Here is a 26,645-nt window from a genome sequence, read left to right on the forward strand (position 1 = left end):
CTGCTCCGCCCCTCATCCTTCTGGGACAATAATTCCGCGCCCCACCCCCCCGCCAATTAAAGGACAGGAAGCAGGGTGTGCGTTTGAGTCCTGTTACAGCTGCGTTTGCGATTTCTTCTCGTAACAGGTTGGTGGCACAGCACTCTGTCCCACTCACTCCTCTGAAGCGGCAAGGCAGAGTTACAGGAGTCTGTGAGCCATGGATGCCATTCCCCAGTCTCAGGAAGAGTCTGTGACCACTCCCTCCTGGCCAGAGAGTCACACTTGTGCTATGAGCTTTTGGGGAAACGCTCCCTCTCAGCAGCCTTCTGCCAGCAGCCTTATTAGGAGTAGCCCTGGCAATATCAGCCACTTCCTTCCTCCCCGTGGGTTCCAAGGTCACTGACGTTTGGGCGCTATCTGGAACGGAGCAGCCCCACAAGTGGCTTGGTTTTCGAGCATCCTTTGGAGGAACCCTTGCTGCTTTCAGGGCGTTAGAGGGGAAATCATAATTTACGTGCCAAGCTGATGTGCATTTCCATATATGAAGTTTTCATGGCCATGGTGTAGTTAGAACCAGTTCCAAAGAAAAACATTTATGTACAGTTCTTCCCCCCTAACCCCCCCATCTGTGTTCCCCCCTCCTCCGGTCTCTCCCCTATCCCCATGCCTTATGTGGCTTCAGTTTTGATTTCATTGATTGCACACACCAGTGTTTGCAGAGCCGCAGTAAGTAAGGTGGATCAGTTGGGAATTGGAGGCGATTACATTTTTCTCTTTCAGATACATTGTTTCAGTTAAAAGCCACTCTGGCTGCTCCATAACAAAACCAGACACACTGGGCCTCATTGTCCGACTCTTGGACAAGGTAGCGTGTATGGATTAAGTGATGAATTGCAAAAAGGGCCTAAAAGCCAAGCTGTAACTTCACAAAAAGGCCATTAAAGGTGAGCGGCTGTCAGTAAAGTGCCCATTTAGAATGGCTTTTATGACCCAGGGCCTTCCTGAGACATGCGCGAGCCACAAATCGCTCGGTCTTCCAGGTTCTCACTGCAATAGCAGTGCCGCCCCAGAGACAGCACGGGCCTTCTGCACGGCGACACATCTACACCTTAATTCAACTGTGAGAGCAGCTTGCTACTGGAAGGGTGTTTTTTCTCCCCCTTCCCCATCACCCCCCCCCTGCCCCTGAATTTTTAGAATTGTCAGCATCTAGGAGTGAGTCTAATGGCCTTGAAATTTCAAACTCAAAAGCAGACAGTATTGTCATTCTCTAAAGATGAGCGAGAGAGAGAATGAATATGGGAGAAGAATATACAGTACAGCGAGTATCTTAGTTACTCCGTGTGTACGTTAGTGTACTTAGTTACTCTGTGAGATGCTTTTGGAATTATAGCCTCCGTCTCCAGTTCAACTGAAAGCTGTTCATATGTGTCCTAATTTCCCTTGGTTTGAGCATCTTTAGTGACATCCTGGCCAACCTTCTATTCAGCTGTAAATGTCCTTTTTGTCTGTATAGGCCTAAATGTTCAGAAGTGGTGGGTAATTTTTGAGAGTCTCACTGAAAAGGCTTTAAAGGGGTCTGACTGTAAGAAAGCAGATGGCAGATAGTGTAAGTGGGGAGGACTGGCTGTTAAGTGGGATGGATGAATATTGCAAGGGTAGGATGTGAGTGTGGCAAAGGTACCCAGAATAGTCTTTTCCTCCTGGACATGGGCTGGGTAGCACAAAGCACTTTTCCATCTTTGGAGGCCTCCGAAACTAAATTCTGACCTAGAATGAGTTCATGGGTCTCATTCTTCCTGCGTGCGCTCTGTTTCTTGGCACAGGCGCAGTTTGCTGAGACGGCCAAGCTCTGCTCAAGTGGAGGTGGAGTGCATTGGCAGTGCTACGTGCAGGTAGATTTCCCAGCATCTTCTCCCACTATGCCTAGTCCTCGGTTGTGCTCTTGGTCCCACGCTCCCAAAACATTAACATGCAGCTGCAAGTGAGAAAGGTTTCTCAGAATTGTGCTGCCCACCTGTGTGGGAGGCACTTAGGTCCTATTATGCTGAAAAAGGCAAAGTAAATACCTGAATAGATGCAATTGTACGGAGATTATTGGCCTTGGTCCTCCTCGTCTTACTCACATAAGTAGTCCTGGTCATTTTAATGTGACTACTCACATGAGTAAAATCTGTTCCTATGAGCAAGGCACCATGAGATTGGGCCCTCTATGCTGAACACTTTGGTCATCTGCGCCAAAAGCAAAGGCTTGAGGAGAGAATAGAGGAACATGGAGCAGGCACAAAACAAAATATGCTCGGTTCCTAGCTAGGAGACAGTAAGCTGTGAGCAACCTGAGACCTTTTACAACCCATGTACAACTCCCTGGGAGAGAAGAGGCTGCTGCATCCCTGCCTGGCACAAATCCCACTGAATAATTCAGCAGCCGGAGTAAAACCGTGAAAGAGAAATGCTGACGTGGCCTCTAGTATGTAAAGAGCCTTCCAGTAGGGGAAAGTTCTCCGCACCTTACAGGCTCCGGGAGCTGGCAGCCCACCGTGGAATTAGCTGGCAGCTTTGTAATAAGTGTTGTTTAATCAGAAAACCAAAAACAACTGAAGTGGGTCTTAGCACCATCCAGGCACAGGGACCTTCTGCACGCTCTTGGCTGCACAGTATTTCGCGGGAGAGTGTGTTGCAAAGTGCACTTCCTTTTTGCTGCAATGAGCATGTGGTATGTTTCCAGAGGCCTTTAGGAGGAGGAAGGGTACTAAAACGTATACCAAATTAATTCAAATGCATGTTATGTCCCCCTGCTGGCTCAGCCTGTTGCAAGTGTGAAGGCCGTCTCTACAGCCATATATATCATGATCAGCCAATGTTCAGGGCCAGGTTGTTTCCCTTTCATTTTTATGTATCAGTCCCATTCTGTAATTGCGGTAGGACAACGCAGGCTGCATACTGCAGGGGGATCATTGCCCTTGGGTGGTTAAAGGTGCTCTGCCTTATGCTTTATAACAAGGGATGGTTGGAGAAATTTCAATGGAACCGTGTCCAGTCGGAATATGCACATCTGTGGAAGTAACATGACTTTGTGAAATCAGGTTAATTTTGCTAGAATTTCATTTCAAAAGAAAAATGGGGGGGGGGGGACTTCTAGCATGGTCTAAAACATTCACTTCTGACATTTTCAAAAAGAAAGTTTTGATTTTTCATTTTGAAGCAACTTTTTAGTTAAATTTTTTTTAAAAGTCGTGTTACAAAATATAATGGAAACCTTGAGAAAGTTGAAACTGAAACGAAGTCAGATTTTGAAATCTCAAAATCCTTCATGAAACAGAACTTCCATCCTCAACGGATCTCTCTGTGTGTAACCCAACCGAAGGCGCGTTTTAGTTGCCCGAAGAAAGGTACTGCCTATGTTGTCCGATAACTGTGTAAAGAGTCATAAAGTTTGTGAGCTCGCTGGAGAAAGAACTAAAGTGTTGTCAGGGCATAGCTCTCACCAGCTCTCTAAGTATCAAAACCATTTCACTTCCAAAATGGGTGGCTAACAATCTCTGCCGAAGGCAGTCTGTCTAGGTCAATTGTACGTCACCTGGAGTCCCGTCAGAGAATTCATCTACTGATCAGTAACTGCACATCGCACCGCTGATATACACCCTTCCTTTGGGGCCACTTCAAGATTCTGGTTCTGAAATGTAAAGCTCTGAATGGTCTTGGGCCAGAGTGCGTATCTTCATCTGCAACTATCCAACACTGCATTGCTCATTAGGGCATGCAAATAGGGTGACCCTTTTGGGAGATGTGGGAATGGCCAGTGTTGGGCCTGAGGCCATGGGATACCCTAGCCAAGGAGCTGGGATTGAGCCAAATCTGACTGCTTCAACTGCGTTGTGGACATGAGCTTCTGCAGCAAGAACAGGGATGGGAAAGTCAAGTTTAAGCAGATGACTCACATAAGAGCAGCGTATTTTGATTGGTGCCCAATACTTAGACGCCTGCTTCTCTCCTTCCTGGGGGATTGATAGGGGCTAATTAGCGTTTGGAAACTGCTTTGAAATCCTGACAGCTACAACTCTGTAGACTTGCAAAATGTTATGATGTGCAAGTGCAAAATGCTGGAATTCACAACAGAGAGGTGGAGCCGCCTAAAGTGAAGCGTGTCCAACCAAAGCCTGGCTCCATTAGGCACCCTTCCTGTGCTGAAGAGCCAGACACAATCACTTTTCACTCAGGGAATACGCTCTGAAAAGTCTCCCAGGACAAGGTAATTCAGATAATTTTAAACAGAGTGTTGTGTCTCCTGCCTCCTCCAAGTACTGGCTGACCGTGGTGCTGCAGGAACTAAGGGCTGGATGTCTCTGGCTGGATGTCTCTAGCTGGAGCCAAGCATTGTGCAAGCTTCCCCTTCTACAGCTGTGCCTTGATCCAGGCTCGGTGCTATTCCAGCCTCGGACCCCTACGCAGCTCTATCAGTGCACCTCCCGCCTGCACCACCCTCTGCCATTTGAGTCCAGTACGTTGCTGGTGCACAGTCTGCCAGCTGGGTCTCTGTGCCAAGAACAAACATCCACTAACCAGAAACAAGCCACTCTCATTTCACTTGCGGCTGGCGAAGAACTGGAGGAAGGAAAGGGCTATATGCACCAACCCACGCTCAGGGACCGGGGGCGGGCTATGAACTGATTGCCTTTCCTTACTCTGTTGCAGTTGTCTCCACAGGAGCCACCCCGCTCCTCTGCCCTGGCCAGACCAGTTCTTCTGGCACGGTGCCAGGTGCAGGGCTCAGCTCTGACATGTCATACCCTCACACATTGCGGAGAAGGTGTTGGAAAGGCACAGCAGCCTCTCTCGGAGCTGCGCTCTTTAAACTTTCCGCTGATTAGGGGCCTTTTAGCACTCAGACAGCTCTTCCTAATGGACTTTTCCTTTTCATTGAGACTCCTTTTTTGCAGGCGCTGCCAGAGTAAACAATCCTGGATGTTTTGAGGGGGGCAGAGAGTCAGAGCGGGTCCAAATGCGTCCAGACAAGCACCGTGTACAAATCAATACGCGTCAAGGGCAGAGTGCTGCTGGCGAGGAAGATCCCAGAGCAACAGAGGCTGTTGGCTGGGAGCCGACCTGCTTTGTGAGCATGAAAGAGACAATTGTGAGTTGAGCTGCTGGACCAAGAAGGCCACACCTGCAGCCCGGGGCCTTTGGGGAGTCTCGAATGGCCGAGGGGTGTCTAAGGGAGCATCAGGACATTCAGTTTAATGATAGAATCTTACAGCAGAGCCTGGCGATAGTCACTCTCCCTGCTGACTCACTGCCAGTCGTTGAGGCCAGAGGAGGTGGCTTAGCAAGCTAAGCGTCAGAGATTTCAGGCTCTTCAGCACATCTGTGCGGTGGGCTCAGTTCAGCCATTTGTTGCTCTGAGGTCGATATATTTACTGACCCCATGCAGCTTACTTGTGTGGTGCTCTTTCAGGCATGACCCTCAAAATCCAGCGCTGCATTTGATCCCCGCCCCCTCCATCACCTGCAGCATCCCTGGTAATAGTTAGGGTTTGCCCCAGGCCTTATCACTGCCCTGCCTTCCACAGCCTGCCGAGCCAAAGGGCTAAACCAGACAACATGGTAATAGAAATGAGGGAGGTCACATTATGGACATTTCCCCCTTGTTGCCAAGAGGCTGCCATGGGAGCATGACCTGCAGGCAAATGGCTAATGCTGCAGTTTGGCAGAGCTTTGGGATGGTGCTATCTTCTTGGACTAGAATGTGAAAGCTGTTATCACGTGGGACTTCCTGGGCTGTGGTGGAGTAACAGAAGACATCAATCCAGAGCTGATGGAGGATCCCATCACCGAGGAACCAACCTCTTCACATTCCTGGGATAGGATGTGACAGCCTCATAATGAAGAGCGTTACAGGGCAGGGAACAATCCCCAGTATCGCCAACTCAAGCGTTCAAAAATCATTATATTTTTTAAAAAATGGAGGTTCTGCTCATTTTTTTTTCTGGTTTGAGCCTTTAGAATTCATGTTTTCTTTCCTACAACCTTGAGAGTTACAGACTTACCTTTTTATCCCCCATTCAATGAAAGCTGGCCTTCTTAGGTAATCACAACTCCGGGAGATGGAGCTTTAAGGAAAACACCAAATATCACGAGGCTGACCCAACCCATCAAAGGCTCACAATAAAAAACATGAGTCGGCAACACTGATGTTTTTTGGGATATCCAGTGGAGGCTCAATGTGCAGCAATTGTACAATAATAATCCTTTTCATCTTCACAGCCCTTACAGCTCCTGGAATGTAATGGGCTACGATTGGCAGGGGCAACATGCATCCGACCTGGTTATACTAGAAGAGGAAGAAGGATAGTTGGATTTATTGAGAGCTCACGTCTCAGCCTGGTGTGAAGGAGGGTGAACAGCTGCCAGGCTCCAGGATCAGTGTATTTCGCTATCATTTCCCCATACCGTCTAGCACACAATCCAAGTAGGAAGAAGCAGCTGCCATTTTGATGTCTGGGACCTTGCTAGGGGAAGTAAAAAGTTATCCAAATGAACAAACAAGCAAGCAGCCTAGAACTCTCAAATGCCTGACACTAACCCAGCCACCCCCTCTCCCAAGCAAAGCCTGCAGTGTCCCACAGAACTGGCTCCCATCTGACTTTGATCCATGCCAGGGATGGATTCCAGATCGACACTTCCCCAGCATTAGCCTACAGGCATGTTTCACACGCAATTGATGGGGTGTTAATGATGTTGAAATTTCAGTCAAACTCCTCAGACGTATGGGGAGGGGGGCTAGTGTTAATCAAATGCTGATGTAAACCAGACACTTCTGTAGGTTATGTCTACATGCAGCATGCCAGGGGAACTATCTATACACCTGAGAGAGGAGAGGAGAAGCAGGAGCACCAGGCTAATAACCAGGAAGTATCTACCTGAGCATGGATGAAACACCATTTAGCCTCAAGATTTCATCAATCCTTGATTTGATTCTGCCCCAAGGTGATCCAAGGCCTGTCCGATGGGTATCTTTTTGGGTACCCAGATTTTTCATGAAGTCAACATGCCTTCTCCAGTGCTTAATAGGAATGAGTCCAGTAGATCCATGGCCAGGATCCAGATCCATCATGGTATCTTTGTCCCTTGTTCCTTTAAAGGGAATAAGGTGAAGAGCTTGTGATTTTTAGCAATGACACGGATTTTGCCCTGATATCCTCCTGCTTTCATTTGTCGTTTGCCCTAGAGTGCCAGACTCAGGTTTTCTTCTGACCTCTACCATATGTCCCATGCCTTCAGAAATTCCAGATCCAAGTTTGCTTATGCTTTTAGCTGCTCTTGACAAGAATTGCTGCAGGATTTCTTGTCACACTCTCCTACTGCTTTCAATAAGTTTGAATATGAACAAGAGGCTGCTAGGCAGCTCTCTAACTCCACATTCTACAGGCCATTATCCTCTGATCCCACTGAGGATTACAAAAAGAAACTACACCATCTGCTCAAGAAACTCCCTGAAAAAGCACAGGAACAGATCTGTGCAGTCACATGCCTAGAACCCCGACCAGGGGTATTCTGTTTGCTACCCAAGATCCATAAACCTAGAAATCCTGGACACCGCATCATCTCAGGCATTGGCAACTTCACAGCAGGATTGTCTGGCTATGTGGACGCTTTCCTCAGGCCCTATGCTACCAGCACTCCCAGCTACCTTTGAGACACCACTGACTTCCTGAGGAAACTACAATCCATCGGTGATCTTCCAGAAAACACCATCCTAGCCACTATGGATGTAGAAGCCCTCTACACCAACATTCCACACAAAGATGGACTACAAGCCGTCAGGAACAGTATCCCCGATAATGTCACAGCAAACTTGGTGGCTGACCTTTGTGACTTTGTCCTCAACCATAACTATTTCACATTTGGGGACAATATATACCTTCAAGTCAGCAGCACTGCTATGGTTACCCGCATGGCCCCACAGTATGCCAACATTTTTATGGCTGACTTAGAACAACGCTTCCTCAGCTCTCGTCCCCTAACGCCCCTACTCTACTTGCGCTACATTGATGACATCTTCATCATCTGGACCCATGGAAAAGAAGCCCTTGAGGAATTCCACCATGATTTCAACAATTTCCATCCCACCACCAACCTCAGCCTGGACCAGTCCACACAAGAGATCCACTTCCTGGACACTATGATGCTAATAAGCGATGGTCACATAAACACCACCCTATATCAGAAACCTACTGACCGCTATACTTACCTACATGCCTCCAGCTTCCATCCAGGATACACCACACGATCCATTGTCTACAGCTAAGCTCTAAGATACACCACATTTGCTCCAATCCCTCAGACAGAGACAAACACCTATAAGATCTCTATCAAGCATTCTTAAAACTATAATACTCACCTGCTGAAGTGAAAAAACAGATTGGCAGAGCCAGAAGAGTACCCAGAAGTCACCTACTACAGGACAGGCCCAACAAAGAAAATAACAGAACCCCACTAGTTTTCACCTTCAGCCCCCAACTAAAACCTGTTCTGCTCATCATCAAAGATCTACAACCTATCCTGAAAAATGATCCCTCACGCTCACAGATCTTGGGAGACAGGCCAGTCCTTGCTTACAGACAGCCCCCCCCAACCTGAAGCAAATACTCTCCAGCAGCCACACACCACACAACAAAAACACTAACCCAGGAACCTATCCTTGCAACAAAGCCTGATGCCAACTGTGTCCACATATTTATGCAAGTGACACTATCATGGGACCTAATCACATTAGCCACGCCATCAGGGGCACATTCACCTGCACATCTACCGATGTGATATATGCCATCATGTGCCAGCAATGCCTCTCTGCCGTGTACATTGGCCAAACTGGACCGTCTCTACGTAAAAGAATAAATGGACACAAATCTGACATCAGGAATCATAACATTCAAAAACCGGTAGGGGAACACTTCAACCTCTCTGGCCACTCAGTAAAAGACTTAAGGGTGGCAATTCTGCAACAGAAAAGCTTCAAAAACAGACTTCAGCGAGAAACTGCTGAGCTTGAATTAATATGCAAACTAGATACCATTAACTTGGGTTTGAATAGAGACTGGGAGTGGCTGGGTCATTACACATATTGAATTTATTTCCCTAAGTTAAGTATCCTCACACCTTCTTGTCAACTGTCTAAATGGGCCATCTTGATTATCACTACAAAAGTTTTTTTTTCTCCTGCTGATAATAGCTCAACTTAATTAATTAGCCACTTACAGTTTGTATGGCAAATTCCACCTTCTCTGTATGTGTATATATATATATCTTCTTACTATATGTTCCATTCAGTGCTTCCGATGAAGTGGGCTGTAGCCCACGAAAGCTTATGCTCTAATAAATTTGTTAGTCTCTAAGGTGCCACAAGTACTCCTGGGTTTTTTTTTTTTTGGTTTGGTTTGGTTTGGTTTTTTTTGCGGGTACAGACGAACACGGCCGCTACTCTGAAACCTATCTTTAAGTGACAGGTTTCAGAGTAACAGCCGTGTTAGTCTGTATTCGCAAAAAGAAAAGGAGTACTTGTGGCACCCTAGAGACTAACCAATTTAGTTGAGCATAAGCTTTCGTGAGCTACAGCTCGCTTAGCTGTAGCTCATGAAAGCTTATGCTCAACTAAATTGGTTAGTCTCTAAGGTGCCACAAGTACTCCTTTTCTTTTTATCTTTAAGTGAATTTCCCTTACGGTCGTGGGTGAACTGACCCACAGTGAATACAGATGGCAGATGGTCAGGAGACTGGATGAAAGGTACTGTGGGTACAGGTGAAGGCATGCAGGAAAACCCTGCCTTTTCCAGAGTGACATAGGTTATGTCCCGCTTCAAGGCATCTAGACAGTCCTGGTGCCTTTAAGCAGTGCAGAGCAAATGAGAAGTAATACATTGCAATTCGCTAGCACTTTCTGACTGAGGATCTCAAAGCTTTCATGATTTCATAGGCGGGGAGGCAGGTTAGTAGTATTATGGCTGTTCCGCAGGTGGGGGAAGTGAAACTCAGAGCTGAAATAGCTTGCCCACAGTATCACACACTGATTCTTGCAGAGCTAGGAATGTAACCCATATTGTCTGTCTGTCCTGTCCTTTAACTGCTGCCCCTTTGCATGCTTCTTAAAGCTGGGACCATGTTTGTACATGGGAGCTTAGGCAGGCATGGGCTTAATACCTAAAAACATGTGGATTGGAAGGGCTGAGAGTTTTAACCACTGGATAGCGATTGCACCAGAGCCTGTAACAGCAGTTCCATTCCATAAATGCCTAGCCTCAGGCGTATCGGGATTATGCATTAATACTCAGCACCACACCATGGATACTGTAGGACCGCCTTCTGCCTGCCCTGTTAGCTGACACAGAGGTAATGTCCATGGAACTGAGACAGGACAGTGCTTTCCTGCTGCTGGTTAACTGTCAAAGTGAAGAATGGAGGGAGGTGGCCAGGCCGGGGAAGAGGGTAAACTGGGGGTGGTTGGGAGCAATCAAGGAGGCCGGGTGTGTTCTACACACAGATAGCGTAGCAAAGAACGGTAAACCCAGACAGCGTGTGTACAGATGGGGTGGCCTTTGCTGTGACGGTAGCTGGGAATCAGGTGCCAGTTAGGGGATTGCTGTGCGTGCCTGTGCTCTGCTGACACCTCGAGTGAGAGCTTCCATCCTGCACACCTGTGAGGGGAGCGTGTGCATGCGCGTGCAGGTGAACGAGCGCTTGTGGCGCCGACCCGTGTAGCATTATCGAAACCTGAACTGAACCCCTTTGCTTTCAAGCCTTGCGACCCTGCTCAAGGCTCCCCGCTCCCCAACGCGGTGACAGCCTCTGCCACTTCCCACCACTGCCTTTCTGCCTGGCTCTCCTCTTTCACATGCATGTGTTGCAATGGTACCAGGGGCTTTTGTAGAGACCCTTTCCCCTCAGCCTATGCCTAACATGGCTGCAGTGGACAATGGAGAGAATTTGCTGCAATGCATGATGCTGCAAAACATTTATTGCCATGCGTGGTGGAATTTGATTACTTTAGTCCAATGTGCAGGCCTGTCGCCTGGTGGTGGTGCTGGGGAGAGGAAGATCACATTCAGCTGACAAGGCCAAGCTTGAGGCAGGAGCTGAATAGAATCCTTGGGGAAGACCCATGTTTTCAGAACACAGACCCCTTCTTTCTCCCCACATCTTTTGCGGGAGTCTGCGGAAGTCATGGCTACACGCTGTCTCCCCTCGATGTTCATAAGTACCGCCCCACCCTGATGACATCAGGATGCCAACTCCAAGCATTCAAAAATCATGAGTCAGGCCCCAGAAAATCATGATTGGTTTAAAAAACCATGAGATGTGGGGGGAAAAATCCAGGTTGGGTTCTTTTTGTTTTAGGATCAGGCTGGGGTCACATCATCATGTTTTTCTCTGTAACCCTGAGGGCTAGAAACTTATGGAAAACAAAACAAGCAACCAAACAAAAACTGAGATTCCCAGCTAATCCCCCTGGCTTTGGGGAGCTGGCGCTATTAAAAAGCCCACCAAATAATGGAAGATGTGGGAGTTGATGATGCCTTCTCTTCCTGCTGGTTATACAAGTGGGAAGCAGCAATCTTCCAAGGCATGGGTGCCTTGCGGAGTTCTTTGATCTGTTCCACACAAGTAAAACAACAGAAGCTGTAATTAGGGAGAGGGGGAGAATGCAGTTGTATCTGTCTCCCATGCAAGCACTTTGCACAAGGCAGCAGGGGTCACCTTAGAATCCTGTTCCCTCTATTAGTGATCTCTAGACTGTGAGTTGGAGGGCGGTAATGACTAGTGTTTCCTGCTTGAAGAACAGATTTATCTATCCAGGTTGCTTGAATAATTTTTTTTAAAGTGGAGACACGAAACCCCCCCCAGGGAAGGATGAAATCTAGGTCCTGTATTTGTTGAGACACCAAGGGTGTTGTGGGAAGGAGCCACTTCCTCCCAGAGAGATGCTTTCAGGTTTCTGCAGCAGCATTTATACTCCTGTCTTTCAGTCTATTTCCTTCTCTTCCCCTCTGTGTTATTTCCCTCCCCTTCCCCAATATGCCTGTTGATTAGGGCAGGGAGGTTTTGCCATCTGAGTCCAGAAATGAGTGAATCTCTGGTCCCTCTGCTGGAAATCGAGAGGGAGAGGTGACCTATCTCCCTCTTCAATCCCAAGGCTGTAGGGGAAGATTTGGCTGGCCCATGACACGCCAGTGCGGCTCAGAATTATGAATTGCCCTCTACCGGGTCACGTGCATTGTTTAAGCCGTAGGCTGCCTCCCGTCCAAGCTGGGCCCATGCCTGCTCAGTGTGCGCCCAGTTCAGATTCCGTTGGTCCAGCTCTAACGTTGGCTGGTGAAGAAGCCCATCAAGCCTGCAATGGGATACATAAAATTAAGCACTAAAACATTTGTTTCTGTGGCTGCAACACCTTCTCTACACTCTGCACACGCATGCCACATGCTCCCAATTTCTAGAGGGGGAAAGAAACACAAAAGCCATTATACTTTAATTCCTAAACTATTGCTTAACCCAGCAGCCATGCGAGTCCCTCCACAGCACCTTTCTGTTAGCACTTCCATGGATCATTACCCTTCAGAGATTAAAAGCCTCTCCCCTCCTCTCATGCACACCTTGCCCCCCATCACCCACTACTCCCCTGCTTCTCTTTTCCCCAGGCACTAATGAGATTACGGCTGAAACTAATCACACACTGGGGTGAAGCACTTTGACCAGTGAACCTGCACCTGTTCGCGTGGTTGACCTTTAATGATCAAACTGTGTACGTGTGCAGTTAAAAAAAAAAAAAAAAAAAAAAAGTGCCCAATCTAGGAGGACTGTGTAGTTTTATTTGCCATCAATGCCTGACCCCTGGTGGACAAACATGTACATTAATTCAGTTTCTCGACGAGGCGTAGTCTGATAATGCAAGGATATATAGGGCATATATTTAATTAATGTTACAGTTCAGAATTATCACCAGTTGTTGGAAATTATAGCTATGTATTTTTTTTTAAATAGCAATAATCTAGCCCTGTACATTTTTCATGGGAAATATATCGGGCTGGGCACCAACTACTGATCTCCCGTGTGTGTGTGTGTGTATGAGAGAAAGATTCTGGGTATAGGAATGGGTCGGTAGTAAACTCCTCTCAAAGGTGGCAGTGTGTCATTGGCAAAATTATTATTTCTAGCTTTGCAACAAGCTGTGATCTATGTTCTCAATGGCACAATTCTCTTCTTGTTTTAAACAATAGCTGGAACACAGGATTGTTTACTCTTTTACCTGCTTCTAATAACATCTTACCAAGGAGGGCCCCAACAAGGACAAAAAAATTTCCCATTTGGAAAGGACATGAAGGGTTGTCATTCTTGTGTATGAATTGTAACATGTTCCGTAAATGTCTGCACACATGCATGCATGCGTGTCCTACATGGAAAGGTTGTGATGGGTCTTGCTATATACAATTTTATATATGACATGTAGGTTTTCAATACCTTGCTGAACAGGTCATAGAACCAGGCATGTCTAAAATAAAATACCTCTTAAACAGAGCAAGGCAGGAAGGCTCGTCTTGAGTTTTAGGCATGGGGCTGGCTCTTAGGAGATCCGGGATTAATTCCTGTCTTTGCCATAGACTCTCTATGATGTTGGACAAGTCACTTTTTCTCTGCTTCAGCTCCCTGTCTGCAAAATGGGAACATTTTCCCACCGTATGTACCCCACAGGGATGTTGTGAGAATAAATCTTTGGGAGGTACTATGAGGATGAGATGCCACACAGGTAGAATCATAGGATATCAGGGTTGGAAGGGACCTCAGGAGGTCATCTAGTCCAACCCCCTGCTCAAAGCAGGACCAATCCCCAACTAAATCATCCCAGCCAGGGCTATCTCAAACCTGACCTTAAAAATATCTAAGGAAGGAGATTCCACCACCTCCCTAGGTAACGCATTCCAGTGTTTCACCACCCTCCTAGTGAAAAAGTTTTTCCTAATATCCAACCTAAACCTCCCCCACTGCAACTTGAGACCATTACTCCTTGTTCTGTCATCAGCTACCACTGAGAACAGTCTAGAGCCATCCTCTTTGGAACCCCCTTTCAGGTAGTTGAAAGCAGCTATCAAATCCCCCCTCATTCTTCTCTTCCGCAGACCAAACAATCCCAGTTCCCTCAGCCTCTCCTCATAAGTCATGTGTTCCAGTCCCCTAATCATTTTTGTTGCCCTCCGCTGGACTCTTTCCAATTTTTCCACATCCTTCTTGTAGTGTGGGGCCCAAAACTGGACACAGTACTCCGGATGAGGCCTCACCAATGTCGAATAGAGGGGAACGATCACGTCCCTCGATCTGCCGGCAATGCCCCTACATATACATCCCAAAATGCCATTAGCCTTCTTGGCAACAAGGGCACACTGTTGACTCAAATCCAGCTTCTCGTCCACTGTAACCCCTAGGTCCTTTTCTGCAGAACTGCTGCCTAGCCATTCGGTCCCTAGTCTGTAGCGGTGCATGGGGTTCTTCCGTCCTAAGTGCAGGACTCTGCACTTGTCCTTGTTGAACCTCATCAGATTTCTTTTGGCCCGGTCCTCTAATTTGTCTAGGGCCCTCTGTATCCTATCCCTACCCTCCAGCGTATCTACCTCTCCTCCCAGTTTAGTGTCATCTGCAAACTTGCTGAGGGTGCAATCCACACCATCCTCCAGATCGTTAATGAAGATATTGAACAAAACCGGCCCAAGGACTGACCCTTGGGGCACTCCACTTGATACCGGCTGCCAACTAGACATGGAGCCATTGATCACTACCCGTTGAGCCCAACAATCTAGCCAGCTTTCTGTCCACCTTATAGTCCATTCATCCAGCCCATACTTCTTTAACTTGCTGGCAAGAATACTGTGGGAGACCGTGTCAAAAGCTTTGCTAAAGTCAAGGAACAACCCGTCCACCGCTTTCCACTCATCCACAGAGCCAGTTATCTCGTCATAGAAGGCAATTAGATTAGTCAGGCATGACTTGCCCTTGGTGAATCCATGCTGACTGTTCCTGATCACTTTCCTCTCCTCTAAGTGCTTCAGAATTCAGGTAGCCAGTAGAAAGGGGACACTTTTATATTCATAGATGACTCAGGCTATGCTATTTCTTAGGTTTAGTCTATAAAACCTCTGCTATTTAAATAGTATTTGAATGTAAGACTACGTACTTCTGTTGTAAAATCATCTTGAATGCTTTCCCGACACCATCTTTTCTGTGAGAGGAGCCCAGTAATGGGAAAACTCCCACTTTCTTGTCAGTACAGTTTATTTTTATTCTGTCATTGATATGTCACAGTTGCACTGTACAGTAGGTGAAACACACCATTAACAGGGCTCCGGCACTGAAAGGTTTATATTATAAAGACAGTGTGACTGACTACTATAGAAACACAACACTGTTGGGTGTGCGTGTGGCCTTCCTTAATGACCATCAGTTTACAGTATGCCAGCAGCAGTGCTAGGCATAGGACCTCTTGTACTTGGACATAGGAAAGTCGTTGTAGACACTTTTCTTCTGCCGATTGATTTCAGTGTGTGGGGCCTTATGTGAATTGCAGTAAAATGTAAGATTCTTTTTTTTTTTTTTTTTAAGTGCCTCGTGCTGTTAATATTTTGACTTAAGCTTCCCCCAAAAAAACTTTGCTGGGAGCCTTATGTGTGTGACTCCAAGGGCAAAAATCAACCCTTACAGCTAAGTAAGGTCATATCACGTGGTGAGTGTCGTTTGAAGAGGCTGTAACCCTGTGTATCATGTCTTTCCACCGACTTCTCTGCTGCAGTTTCATGTGCCTAATTTACCCAGAATGTAAATCTGATTTTGATTGGAGTGGAGGTTTGTAAGTGGAGAAAGGGCAGAGCAGCCTCAGCTCACGCCCTGGAGAAGTCTAGACTGGAACATGTTGGCACAGGCACATCTTTAGTTTTAAAGTGGAAAGGAGCTGGGGCATTTTTGCACCCTGGGGATAGTTTTGAAATCCCAGAGGCGCCATTTCCCTAATAAGCTAAGAACTCCCAACTGCATCATCTTGCTTTTGTAACTTAGGAATATTTTTCTCTAAAGCCACCATGATGCAAGAGCTTTTTCGGAGGTTCAGCAATTTTGCATCATGCCTCTCCTGAGGCTTTTGCAATTCAGCTTTCAGAATTACGTGATTCTCCCTCAGTCCGTTGCATAGCTCCAGCAGAAATAGCAGCCACTGTTTGGGGTTGAAGTTTAAATGTTCCTTTGCATTTCCCATCCATTTTAAACACATTTTCACTGGCATGTGGTTTGGCAGCCCAGGAAGTTGTCAGTGAAAGCATTTTTATTTCCCCTTTGTTCAGTGCGGGCCTGAGTTGCATTTGTAAGTGTAAAAATGTCTCAAATCCATAGCAGGTTTTTTTTTTCTGTTGTTTTTGTCCTAAATGTGCTACAGCATAAGTTTTTCTCTGGTAAGTAGCTGTTAATTGCTAGAGTCTCACGAAGAGAGGACTTTATTGTTCCTTCACTCCCCAATTATCAGTAACAATTTGGTCTAACCCAGTCTCCAGATCTTATGAACCATTTCTGTAGAGAGCCAGCTATGGCGGTCACCATATGCCCATGGAGAGCTGATCCCACAATTGTTTCCTATTGGGAGCATAGGGAAAGGTGTGCTTTTGCAAATGCCCCAGTAACTGCTGGCAAATTCTGACTTCTTAATGGCACCCACTCTAGAACTTGCAAAGGTTCCTGGAGCCACAATGTCTGTGGATCACGCAGCACTCTGATTTCAAAATGTTTGATTCTGCTGTTGAGACTCATGGTCAAGAAGCTAATATTTATGAATAACCATTTAATGTCACCAAAAATATTCCACAGGAGATGTTACATACCTTTTGGTGCATTAGAGATTTATTCTCTACTTTGTTTAGGGGTCTAGAGGACAGAGCACTGGACTGGGACCCAGGAGGCCTAGGTTCTGTATCCTGCTCTGCCATTGGCTTGCTGGGTGAAATTGGACAAATTACTTCACCTCTCTGTGCTTCAATTTCCTCATCTGTAAAATTGGTATAATGATACTGACCTCCTTTGTAAAGTGCTTTAAGATCCATGGATAAAAAGAGCTATCTGGGCTAGATATTATTTGATCCCTTGCATACTATTCATTTAAATGGGTTTCAATACACTTCCGTGGAAGGACGGTGTGGTACATAGAAAAACCAATTATTTTAATACTTGTTCAGTTAAATGCACCTTACTTCCTTTGAGGAAAAAACAAGATTTTTTTACAATTTTCTGTAATGCATCTGTTTCTCTTAGGCCATTAAACTGTATGAGAATCGAGGGGCTGTGCAGCTCACAGGATTGGGCACACTGGAAAAGCTGGTGTGACTGCAGCTGGGGTTCTTGGGTGAGCATATTCGATATTACAAGAGTCGTATGCACATTGTTGTTCCACAGTAAACCATAAAGCGCTTTTGCCTTGATTGCTGATAGCTGAAATGCAACAATCTGGTCTTGTCTAGAAACATAAAATAGTTTGTCCCATGTAAACATTAGTCAAAGTGTTAAGATTCAGTTTCAAAACAGGGAAATGGTAGCAGTGTAATTTTATAAATATAGCTTTGCTGTGAGAGACCAAAGGTTTCCTGTTTTGGGATGTCAGTGGTGTTTCTGTTTCCATTGTAAATGGTGAGAGATAAACATTAGTTTTATGCTAAATTTCTTTCAGTGTGTGCAGTATATTCCCACATGATTTCAGATAGCAGATGCTTCATACAACTGTGCTTAAATCTGTTTTTATTTTTAGCGGATCATAACATTTAGACAAAAATAGAATTGACACTATAAACACATATTGAAAAGTTTTCCCCTCATTTTCCAATCAGCTCGATTAAGAAGAACTTGATAAATTATCTTAACCATAAGACTCACCTCTATAACAGTCCTAGTTTGTCATGATTATTACCACAACTACCCAAATATAGTTTACGAGCAATTAGTTCAGAGTAAATTTTTTATTCGATTTCCCCCCAACCAACGAGTTATGAAATGTATCTTTTTAGGAATCCTGGACAGCAGCAATGAAATCTGACCGTAACACTCACAAGTATAAGACAAAAATTAAAATATTTACCTCAGAAATGGTTCCATTTTCATGGGGCCCTGTTTTCCTAAGAACTTCTAAGCAATATTATTTTATAATTTGTATAGGATTTACAAGCATTAGTTAAATAAAATAAACTATAAACACAACAATTTTTGTCATATGGATTTTAAGATTAAAGAAATCTCGAATGAGAAGGTTGGAGACTTCTCTTGCAATTACCTTAGTCTATGATTATTTCTAAATTTAAAAATTTTATATGCAAAGCCAATTTCATGAGCTCAGCAGTGAGTTAGAAAATCCCAGTTGGAGGTTATACAGCAGCAAATATTGAGTGGCAGTCCCATCTGTCCAAGGCTGTGACTGCATGTGGAGATGGGCTTTATCTCTCTTCAAATGGAAAATGAGCGAGGTGTTGAACCATAACTTACAAGAAAGAGATCTATGAAGGTCAGTCTTCCAGTGTTGTCTACACTCTGCAGACCCAAGACAAATCCTGTCTGTTTTGAAGGGACACAGCTGTTGTAAATGGACGGCTTCTGTCAGGATGCAGGCCAGCCAGATAGGTGAAGGTGGTGTTAGAACTTGCTACAAAGTGGTGAGGTGTTTTAACCAATAAAACCAAGGGACTATCAATTTTTGCAAAGATTTGGGATTGACTGACTTGGCAATAATGAAATCTCAGGAAAAATTACTGTGTTCAACTGAATTTTCTGTATGATGAAGAGCTTATTTTTTGCTACATTTTCCAAGAACCTTTCCTGAGCGAGTTCAACAAAACCCTCAGTATACCTCCATTTGGGTTTGTATGGCAGTCTTTTAAATGCAACACTGGAAACTGGTTTGGTCAGACATAGCTAATCAAATTTACTTCCCCCACCGCATTGGTTCTAACCTGGTTTTTATGTGGCCAAAACTCCCATGTAGCTCAATGAAAATTCACCAGACCTCCAACATGCAGCTGTTGTATAGGAGAATAAACTTCATAGTTGCGCAGTCATTTTTCAATAGTAATTGCATTGCGGAAGAGAAAATGATTAAGCAAATATATAGGTCATGCAGGTCAATACAAATCCATTGACATCTGAACTGGGCCCATCAACATAATTTTATGGAGGATTTCTGGTAATGGTCTAAATAAGGGCAAAGTTCTTAGTGCTGTGGAACCATCAAGGACCAAATCCTAGGAGTTCATTTAGAGCCTCTTGACGAGGAAGATTCTCAGCCCTTGAGGAGCAATAGGCCTCTGAGTGCAAAAACCTGTACTCTTCAACTATGGTTTCAAATCATAGCACAGTCAGCTAAGGCTTTGAAATAAACTGAATTCCCATGCAAGTTACTGTGTGTCTTAGATGAGATCTTAAAAACCAGTGTGTTGTCTGCCCTGCACTGAAGATCCCATGGTGCGTTTTGGAAGAACAGAGGTTTAGCTGAAAGTTCCTCACTACTCCACCCATAGTGCACTAGTGGTCTCCTCTACCATGGAAGCGACTGCATTTCAGTTTTACACATATAGGCTGACCCCAGTGTGGGGGAAGGAGGGAGAGTAATTTAACTTTCACATTAAAGTGGTACATAGGGATACATTTCATCCATAGCAGATAAAGCTCTTGGAATTAAAAGTGCTTTACAAAGAGTATCTCTAGATTCACAACCCGTACTATTTACAGTTTGGTTGCTGTATTTGCTTTTACACTACTGCCACCTCTAACAGTAACAATTGTTATATTGAGCTCTTTTTAATATAATTTTCATTTCTTTGCAGTGTGAAGTCATGCCAGTGCCAATCATAACAAGTCACATCATCCTAGGAGGAAGCTATGGATTTTTAAATGCATTTTAACAGACAAGGTGTGTTAGTTCTAAGTTACCTTCCCTAGGGATTAGATTTGCTCCTGAAGAAATGAATACAACAAAATGCACATAATGGACCTCATTTCTGTGCATGCTGTATAGATAGTATGGTTACATATAAAAACAAAACCTTTACTCTCTAGGACGGCTTTGCTAATAATTTAGCAGTAGTCAAAGAATATACTACAGAGAATAAAACTCCACCCAGAAGTTTCAGTAATTCAATAATTTATTCATCTAAAAAAGTGTGTAAAAGTATATAGCTCTCATCCACAAGGTATATATGAATGACATTTAAAATGGAGGTCTTTATTATTATTGTTTCTTCTTTTTATCAAAGTCTTTTTAGTGTACTGTACCAGCGATATACTGTAGATTTAAAATGAACTTCACATTTTTTTTTGTTTTCTTTCAAATTGTTGGCTATATATAAAAGAAGCTCACTGCAAAATGCTCAGAGAAAAAAAAACAAAACAAAGAAATTCAGAACTCCCCCGAAATGTACAGCTTTTACATTTAAAAAAGGTTCTGAAATATACATACAAGCATGCTGGACATTCCCTCCTCCCCCCACCCTCTCCCTCTAGCTCAAACAACTGTAATAATAATTTTGATTTCAGCATGATTTCCAAAGTTAGAAATTAAGAAAAAAAAAACTTCTTCACGCTGTAGGAAAGCCAGGGCTTGTACATTTCAGATTAATTCAGTAAAAAACTCACAAGTAAAATAATGCATATTTAAGGGAAATATTATACAGACTTTTTCACACTGAAGTACATAAGATTTTTTCTTTAAAATCTATTGCCATTCATTTATTTTGCACAAAAACATATAAATATGTCAACAACTTCTCTTAACTTAAAAAAAAAATTAAATAAAAATGACACCAGATGAAAACTACTCCTTGCTGCCCTTTTTTTATTTTTGCTTAGAACTGGGTTTCTGGGGAAGAAAAGCCCCTGGATAAAAACAGCCCATTTAAAAAAAAAAGCCCCAAACAAAACAATAATTCAAAGTTCAGATGAATCCTGGGAACAAATAACCCCAAAGTGGTAAAAGATTACAAATGTCTACTTTACATTTTTTTCCTCCCCAAGTTAAATTTTTTTATACAAGTTTACAATCTTCATTTTTTATGCTCTTCAAAAGGCCTTGAGAATTTTCTTTTCTGATTAAGAAAAAATAGTACTGCAATATTTTTAAAGTCAATTTTACACTGTACACATTAGATACAAATGGTTTTGATATCTAATTTTTTTTTTTACCTATACATTGCAAAGAGACACCCACATGGGTGGCTTGGAGCAGAGACTGAAATTATCCATTTACAGGTTACTCCTCTGCTTTCACCTTCCCATCACAAAAGCAATTTTTTAATATAATTTGTTTTAAATGTTACATTATCTCAAGAAAAATACTTTTTAAAATCATAGAATTTAATTTTTTTTTAACCAGAACATGAAAGTCTTTTGGAAGAACTTTAAATTTGTAGGATTTTCTCCATAGATAACTAGATCTCACAGCCTGATCCGAGTGCCCTGACCCCTCACATAAGGCAATCCATGCCTGCTGCACAGTGCAACAACAAACATTAGAAAATGGGAGTTTAAATATAAACCCCTTGAAGCCTGGAATGAAGGAGTCATAAAAATACTTCAATTCACCATTAACCTTTAAAAATGGCAATTGTTTTACTAAACAAAGTAACTTTTCCACCACAGTGGCATAGCTTCAAGTACTAATTTAATGATATAATTTTTAAAAATTATTTCTTTGAAATAATATTCCTATAGTCAGAAAAAATACACCAGATTTGTAACTGATTCATTGTAAACAAAAAACATACTTTTGGATATGTACATGGACTAGTCTGCCCCGAGCTATGGGTGACTCAGGTTTCAATAATAGTTTTCTAACATCATTAAATTCATTGGAAATATATCTCAGTCATTGCTCTACAATAGATTAACTTACCCCTTTCAATTTGCCTTTATTTTGGGCTTTAAAATGTTTTCCCTCCCCACCCCTCTCTCTTTTCTTCCATATGGTAGTGTTATCCTTCATTAAACACTGGCCACTTCTTGCTTTAACCAGGCTAAATACAGCTGAATTCTTTAAAGCAGAGCATGTTCTTATCAGAAAATGCTGACACTATTAGAGTTCTGAATGTGCTCCCCTTTCGCACATGGTCTTCCTAATTTGTATTTTGATTGTTACTGTTTTTTAGCTCCATTTCTGATTTCTAGGTCAGAAGAGTAAGAGGTATGTAGATAAATAATCCTCCGCTGGAACGGAGCTGGGTCTTTAGGATCATCTACTGTACCTGGTCCTCTATAATTTAAACAACAAAACCTAAAAATAAATAAAATTAAAATATCTCCAGACCTTTCACATCTACATGGACAGGAAACAAATGCATGCATTCATCCCAGTCCACTCTGATAGGAACTCCAGGTAGACAGAAACTCCATTATTTATAATAGAATATAACTGGTTCTCCTTTTCTGCAAAATCCCAGCTTACGCTGTTCAAACAAAGTAACCTTTAGGCAACCCAAACTGGTCACTACAAGACTTTACGTGCAGGGCTGAAATTGCCCTTAATTGTAAATCAGTTCCCCTTGCAAAAGGACATCGTCTTCAGATTCTTCCTTTTCTTTATTACACACTGACCAGTAATTACTGGACCTCTAAAATAACACTGGATTGAGGATACTGTATATTCACTGTTTCTGGATGGGCCCAGATTTTTGATAGAAGCTGCCAGAGATGTGTCAATGGGTCGATTAGTTTTGAACACTGCAGAGATCACGTGTGCTTATGGAGGAACTGAAGCACAGCACAGGACCTCGGGCCTGGTCTGAAGAGAAGCAAAGTTTTGATTTTTGCAGACTGTGGCACATTTCTCAGGTTAAGGGGGGAATGAGCCAGAGGAACAAGTGCTTTTTTATTAAAGTATATTCATGATGGCGTTGTACAACTGAGTGAGCACCACAAAGTGAACAGGAAGGCAGGAGCTGCGATCCTGAGTGGCAGGGTTACACGTGAGCCAGGACAGTGCATTGTACTGCTCCAAAACAAACCTGTGAGAGAGAGAGAGAGAGACTGAGTGATGGCACTGGAAAATTACGGTCCTGCTCTTCATGCTGTCTTTTCTAAAACATTTACTTGGAAAATTTCCAACCAGCTCTGCAAGTCAGGAATATGTCTAACAAAACTTAGTTTTGTCAGACAGTATCGATTTGCTGGAGCAAAATCTATTGCAGATTCAACAAAACGTTGCTAAAAACCAGGTAGATTTCCATTAGAAACCTGCTGCAGTTCCAGGATTGACTGCTCTGCAGCTGAGCCCTGGGAGCGGCTAGGTTGCCAGCTCCAGGGCAGAGAGATTGGCAGCCTTCGGAGCCCTGGCTGGAGCTGGGTCTCTTGGATCTGGTCAGGCTCCCTGATGCAGAGCAGGAACTACAGAAGTCCTAAAAATCCCAGTTCCAGCACAGGGCCATGCTAGGGCTTCCAGGCTCCCAGCTTGGAACCGAGTGCCTGCATGCCACCCACAACTCCAAAGCGACTTTCTTTGGAGCTGGGAGCCCGGAAGTCCTAGGATGACATACATGGTCAGCGGCCCCACCCCAGGGCTGGGGACCCTAAGGTTGCTTGTTAGGAGTCTGGATGCCCTGAGGTTACTGGCCCCAACAGTCTGTACGATTGGGCTGCTCTGGACCTGCAGAGGCTCAGCATAACTGACAGTCAGTTTCATATTTTGTTTCAGAAGTGCTGTGTTTTTGAAGCTAATTTTTTTGATTCACAGAGACATTTTGGCAAATTTGGTTTCATTCTGATTCGGCATGAACCCAAATTTCAAAACCCCCAAATATCTTGCTCATCAGAAACAAGTGTTTTGGCCAGCTCTATTGACTTGTACACAGGCTTGCTTGTTTACTTTCTACTCTATCTTTAGGAGAAGGGAAATTGAGAGAGTGCATTAGCTTCTACTTAAAACACAAACAAAAAACCCACCAACCCTATTTCTCTGGATGGGAGAATGTACTCCCAACAAAGTCCCTGCCAGCTTGTTGACTGGTGTAGAGAATATGAGAAATGGCCACTATGCTCCTGCTCTTCCCCCCACTCACTTTCAACTAGTGGTGGCAGTACCCAACAAAATTCTCCCATCCCCTCAGGAGGGATGTACGGAGGGTGGCTCTCTTGTGCACCCACAGAGGGCTGAGCACAATGCACACTGGAACTGTTAAAGCAGGGGAGAGATTCTGAGGTTCAAAGCAATGGATCCCTCAGTGATGTTCAGCCAACTGTTCTCATAGCCTTGGGAGGGTGGGGAATGCACAGCCTGGGAGATGTTACCTCAAAACATCTGATGTAGTTTTAGAGTCGAGGGGGTGGGGAACCCGTTGAGAGTTCCTTACAGAGAGAAGTTCATCAGTCTGTGCTACGGAGATATGGTGATGCAGTGAGGCCTATGGAAGGAAAGCGACAAACATAGCCATTTGCGTAACAGGTGTGTCAGCAGATTTCACAAGGACCAGCAGCAATATCTCTGAGAATTTTTAAATAAGCAGATCCCGCCCACTTCCCAGGACAACTTGAAATTTTGGTTAACTAGGTTTAGACTCTAGAGCTGGACATGCTGTTTGTTCTCTGCTGAATCCTACTGTGTCCATATACGTTCTGTATCTCTGCAATTTCATTCTCGAATGCTCATCTGAACTGACCCCAAATTTTTATTACTGGGGGTCAGATGTCTCTGAAAATCACACTGAACTATGGTCCACAGTCCATAGCCACCATATATGCAAAACAGCTATTTCAAGCACTGAAAGCCAAACAGATTATGTAATGTGTTAGCAACAGGACTTATTGCACCCAATGCACTAATGAATCTAGCAGCAGAAAGTCTAAACCTACGAAATGGTTTCAGGAAGGAATCCAGAAAGTTTCTGTCTTGTCTGAGCTGTGTTTTTACTGCTGGAACTGAATCTTAATAGTTCTATTATGCATTCTCAAACCTCAAAAACTGAGGTTTAAAATGAGCAAAAAACCTGATCTTTGATCCCTGCTTTCATATCTGCTTGGGTTGTGATCTCAAATTTAGCAAGCAAAGCAGAGTTGAGCCAAGCACGTACTTAGATAGAAGGTCTCCCTGGAAAACCAGAAGTGCTACAGGAGCTGGCTTGATGACTCACTGAGTTGCCCTCTTCCTTTGGTCAGTGCTGAGCCAACATCTCTTGTATAGGGAGGTTGTGGTGCTGGAGGTGCCACCTTTCAGCTTATAAATCTGAGTCACTTGTAATCATCAAAGCTTAATACAAAATCTATTTCCTCAGCCAAGTTTTCCCACAAAGGTACCCTTACTGACACTAACCAACACTCACTTTTCTATATTCAACAATCACCACTACCACTTTAAACCTGTCTCTTCCTGTCAGGGGAAAGAGCGCAAGACTGGTCTGTTATAGTAGAATGATGGACACCAACATAAGAACCTGTGTAGACAGAAAGACCCAGGGTACTTAAGGAAAGAGTTCAAGATATTAGTTAAATTGGAAATGGGCAAGCACAACAAGACTGTCTTATTACTCTACATCTTGCTTACTTAATTAGTTTGGGATTGTATTAGGGGTATATTATTTTCCTCATTCACAAATGTGTAGTTTTGCACAATGTGGGGTTAAGAAACTGCTGCATGCGACCCAATAGGTGACTACATTTTTCAAGTAGTTGAAGAAATTCCAGTGTATATCGGTGTATGTTTTATAAAGTGCTTTGTGATCCTTTGTAATGGGAAGCATTATATACACTGAAGATATTACATCTTAAGTAAAGATTTTGTAGGATAATAAGAATATACACTAAAGACACTAATCCACCTCTTCTCCCTGTTCAGGCATGTCTTTTCCTATTTTATTACTCTTATCCCCTCCCTAACATGTTATGTCTATATAATATTTGTGTAGTTTTGTATTGTTTGGTCTTGCAGCTTTGACAAGCTGTAAAATTCTGCAATTACATAGTTCTATTGGCGATCCTGTGAAGTGTGCAGTATTTGGAAACATATACAAGCTGTATGTCATTTACCTTTTTGTACTTTTCATTGCCTGTTTCATTATGAAAATCTCCAAAAAGGTAATCACAGAAAAGAAATGAAAGATACTGATTCTATATCTATCCTATTCAGGTTCTTATACTGTGTCCATCACTGTACATCAAGTAAGCTAAGTTTCTGGAACTGCTGTTTTGCTTGAGCGTCTCATTTGTGGTCTTTGTGCCACAGCTGTAGCATGGAAGAATGAGAACTACGGTTTCTTCTTCCTCAGGATGACTAGGCCTTGGGAACTGAAAGCCAGGGCACCTTCCTCTAATATTACTTAATGTGAGGGTGCTTTAGCGTTTGGAAATGGTCAGAATCCATTGTGTGCTTGTGAAGACCAATTCAGTAGGAAAGCAGGCAGCTGGCACACACCAAATCCCAGCATAGAGGGAGCCCCAACCTTGAGTGTCTGTAAGTGGGGGAAGGGATGCTCAAATGACTGCAGATGGAGGCAAGGACCTGAGGGGGAAGAGGAAGCGTAAATGGGAATGCAGCAGCCAACTGATTACATTGAAACTCAAACATAACTTTAGTTTTAAATATAATCAGTTGACACCCCTGAAAGGCAGTACTTTCCAGGAAAACTGGG

At 43.8% G+C, this 26,645-nt stretch overlaps 1 protein-coding gene and 1 long non-coding RNA gene across 4 annotated transcripts in view; one reads left to right on the forward strand and one right to left on the reverse strand.

Annotated features, from left to right (window-relative positions):
- The window catches only part of LOC122463068, a 64,524-nt gene extending 44,401 nt beyond the window's left edge, over nucleotides 1-20,123 (forward strand). The window contains exons 3-4 of the long non-coding RNA XR_006286048.1: nucleotides 17,311-17,401; nucleotides 19,863-20,123. This is a non-coding gene — a long non-coding RNA (uncharacterized LOC122463068). The remainder of the gene's footprint in view (nucleotides 1-17,310; nucleotides 17,402-19,862) is intronic.
- Nucleotides 20,124-20,162: 39 nt separating this feature from the next.
- Nucleotides 20,163-26,645, reverse strand: part of MED13L (mediator complex subunit 13L) — a 428,751-nt gene continuing 422,268 nt past the window's right edge. For 2 of the 3 annotated variants that reach the window (XM_043529751.1, XM_007071902.4), the window contains exons 30-31: nucleotides 24,313-24,425; nucleotides 20,163-23,033 (exon numbers count right to left, since the gene is read on the reverse strand). In XM_043529751.1, coding sequence (XP_043385686.1) covers nucleotides 22,901-23,033; nucleotides 24,313-24,425 — 246 coding nt within the window. In that variant the 3' untranslated portion in view covers nucleotides 20,163-22,900. The other variant, XM_037878503.2, reaches the window with a different exon arrangement.

The sequence above is a fragment of the Chelonia mydas genome, chromosome 15, assembly GCF_015237465.2.
Source record: "Chelonia mydas isolate rCheMyd1 chromosome 15, rCheMyd1.pri.v2, whole genome shotgun sequence".
In the NCBI taxonomy this organism is placed as follows: domain Eukaryota; kingdom Metazoa; phylum Chordata; order Testudines; family Cheloniidae; genus Chelonia; species Chelonia mydas.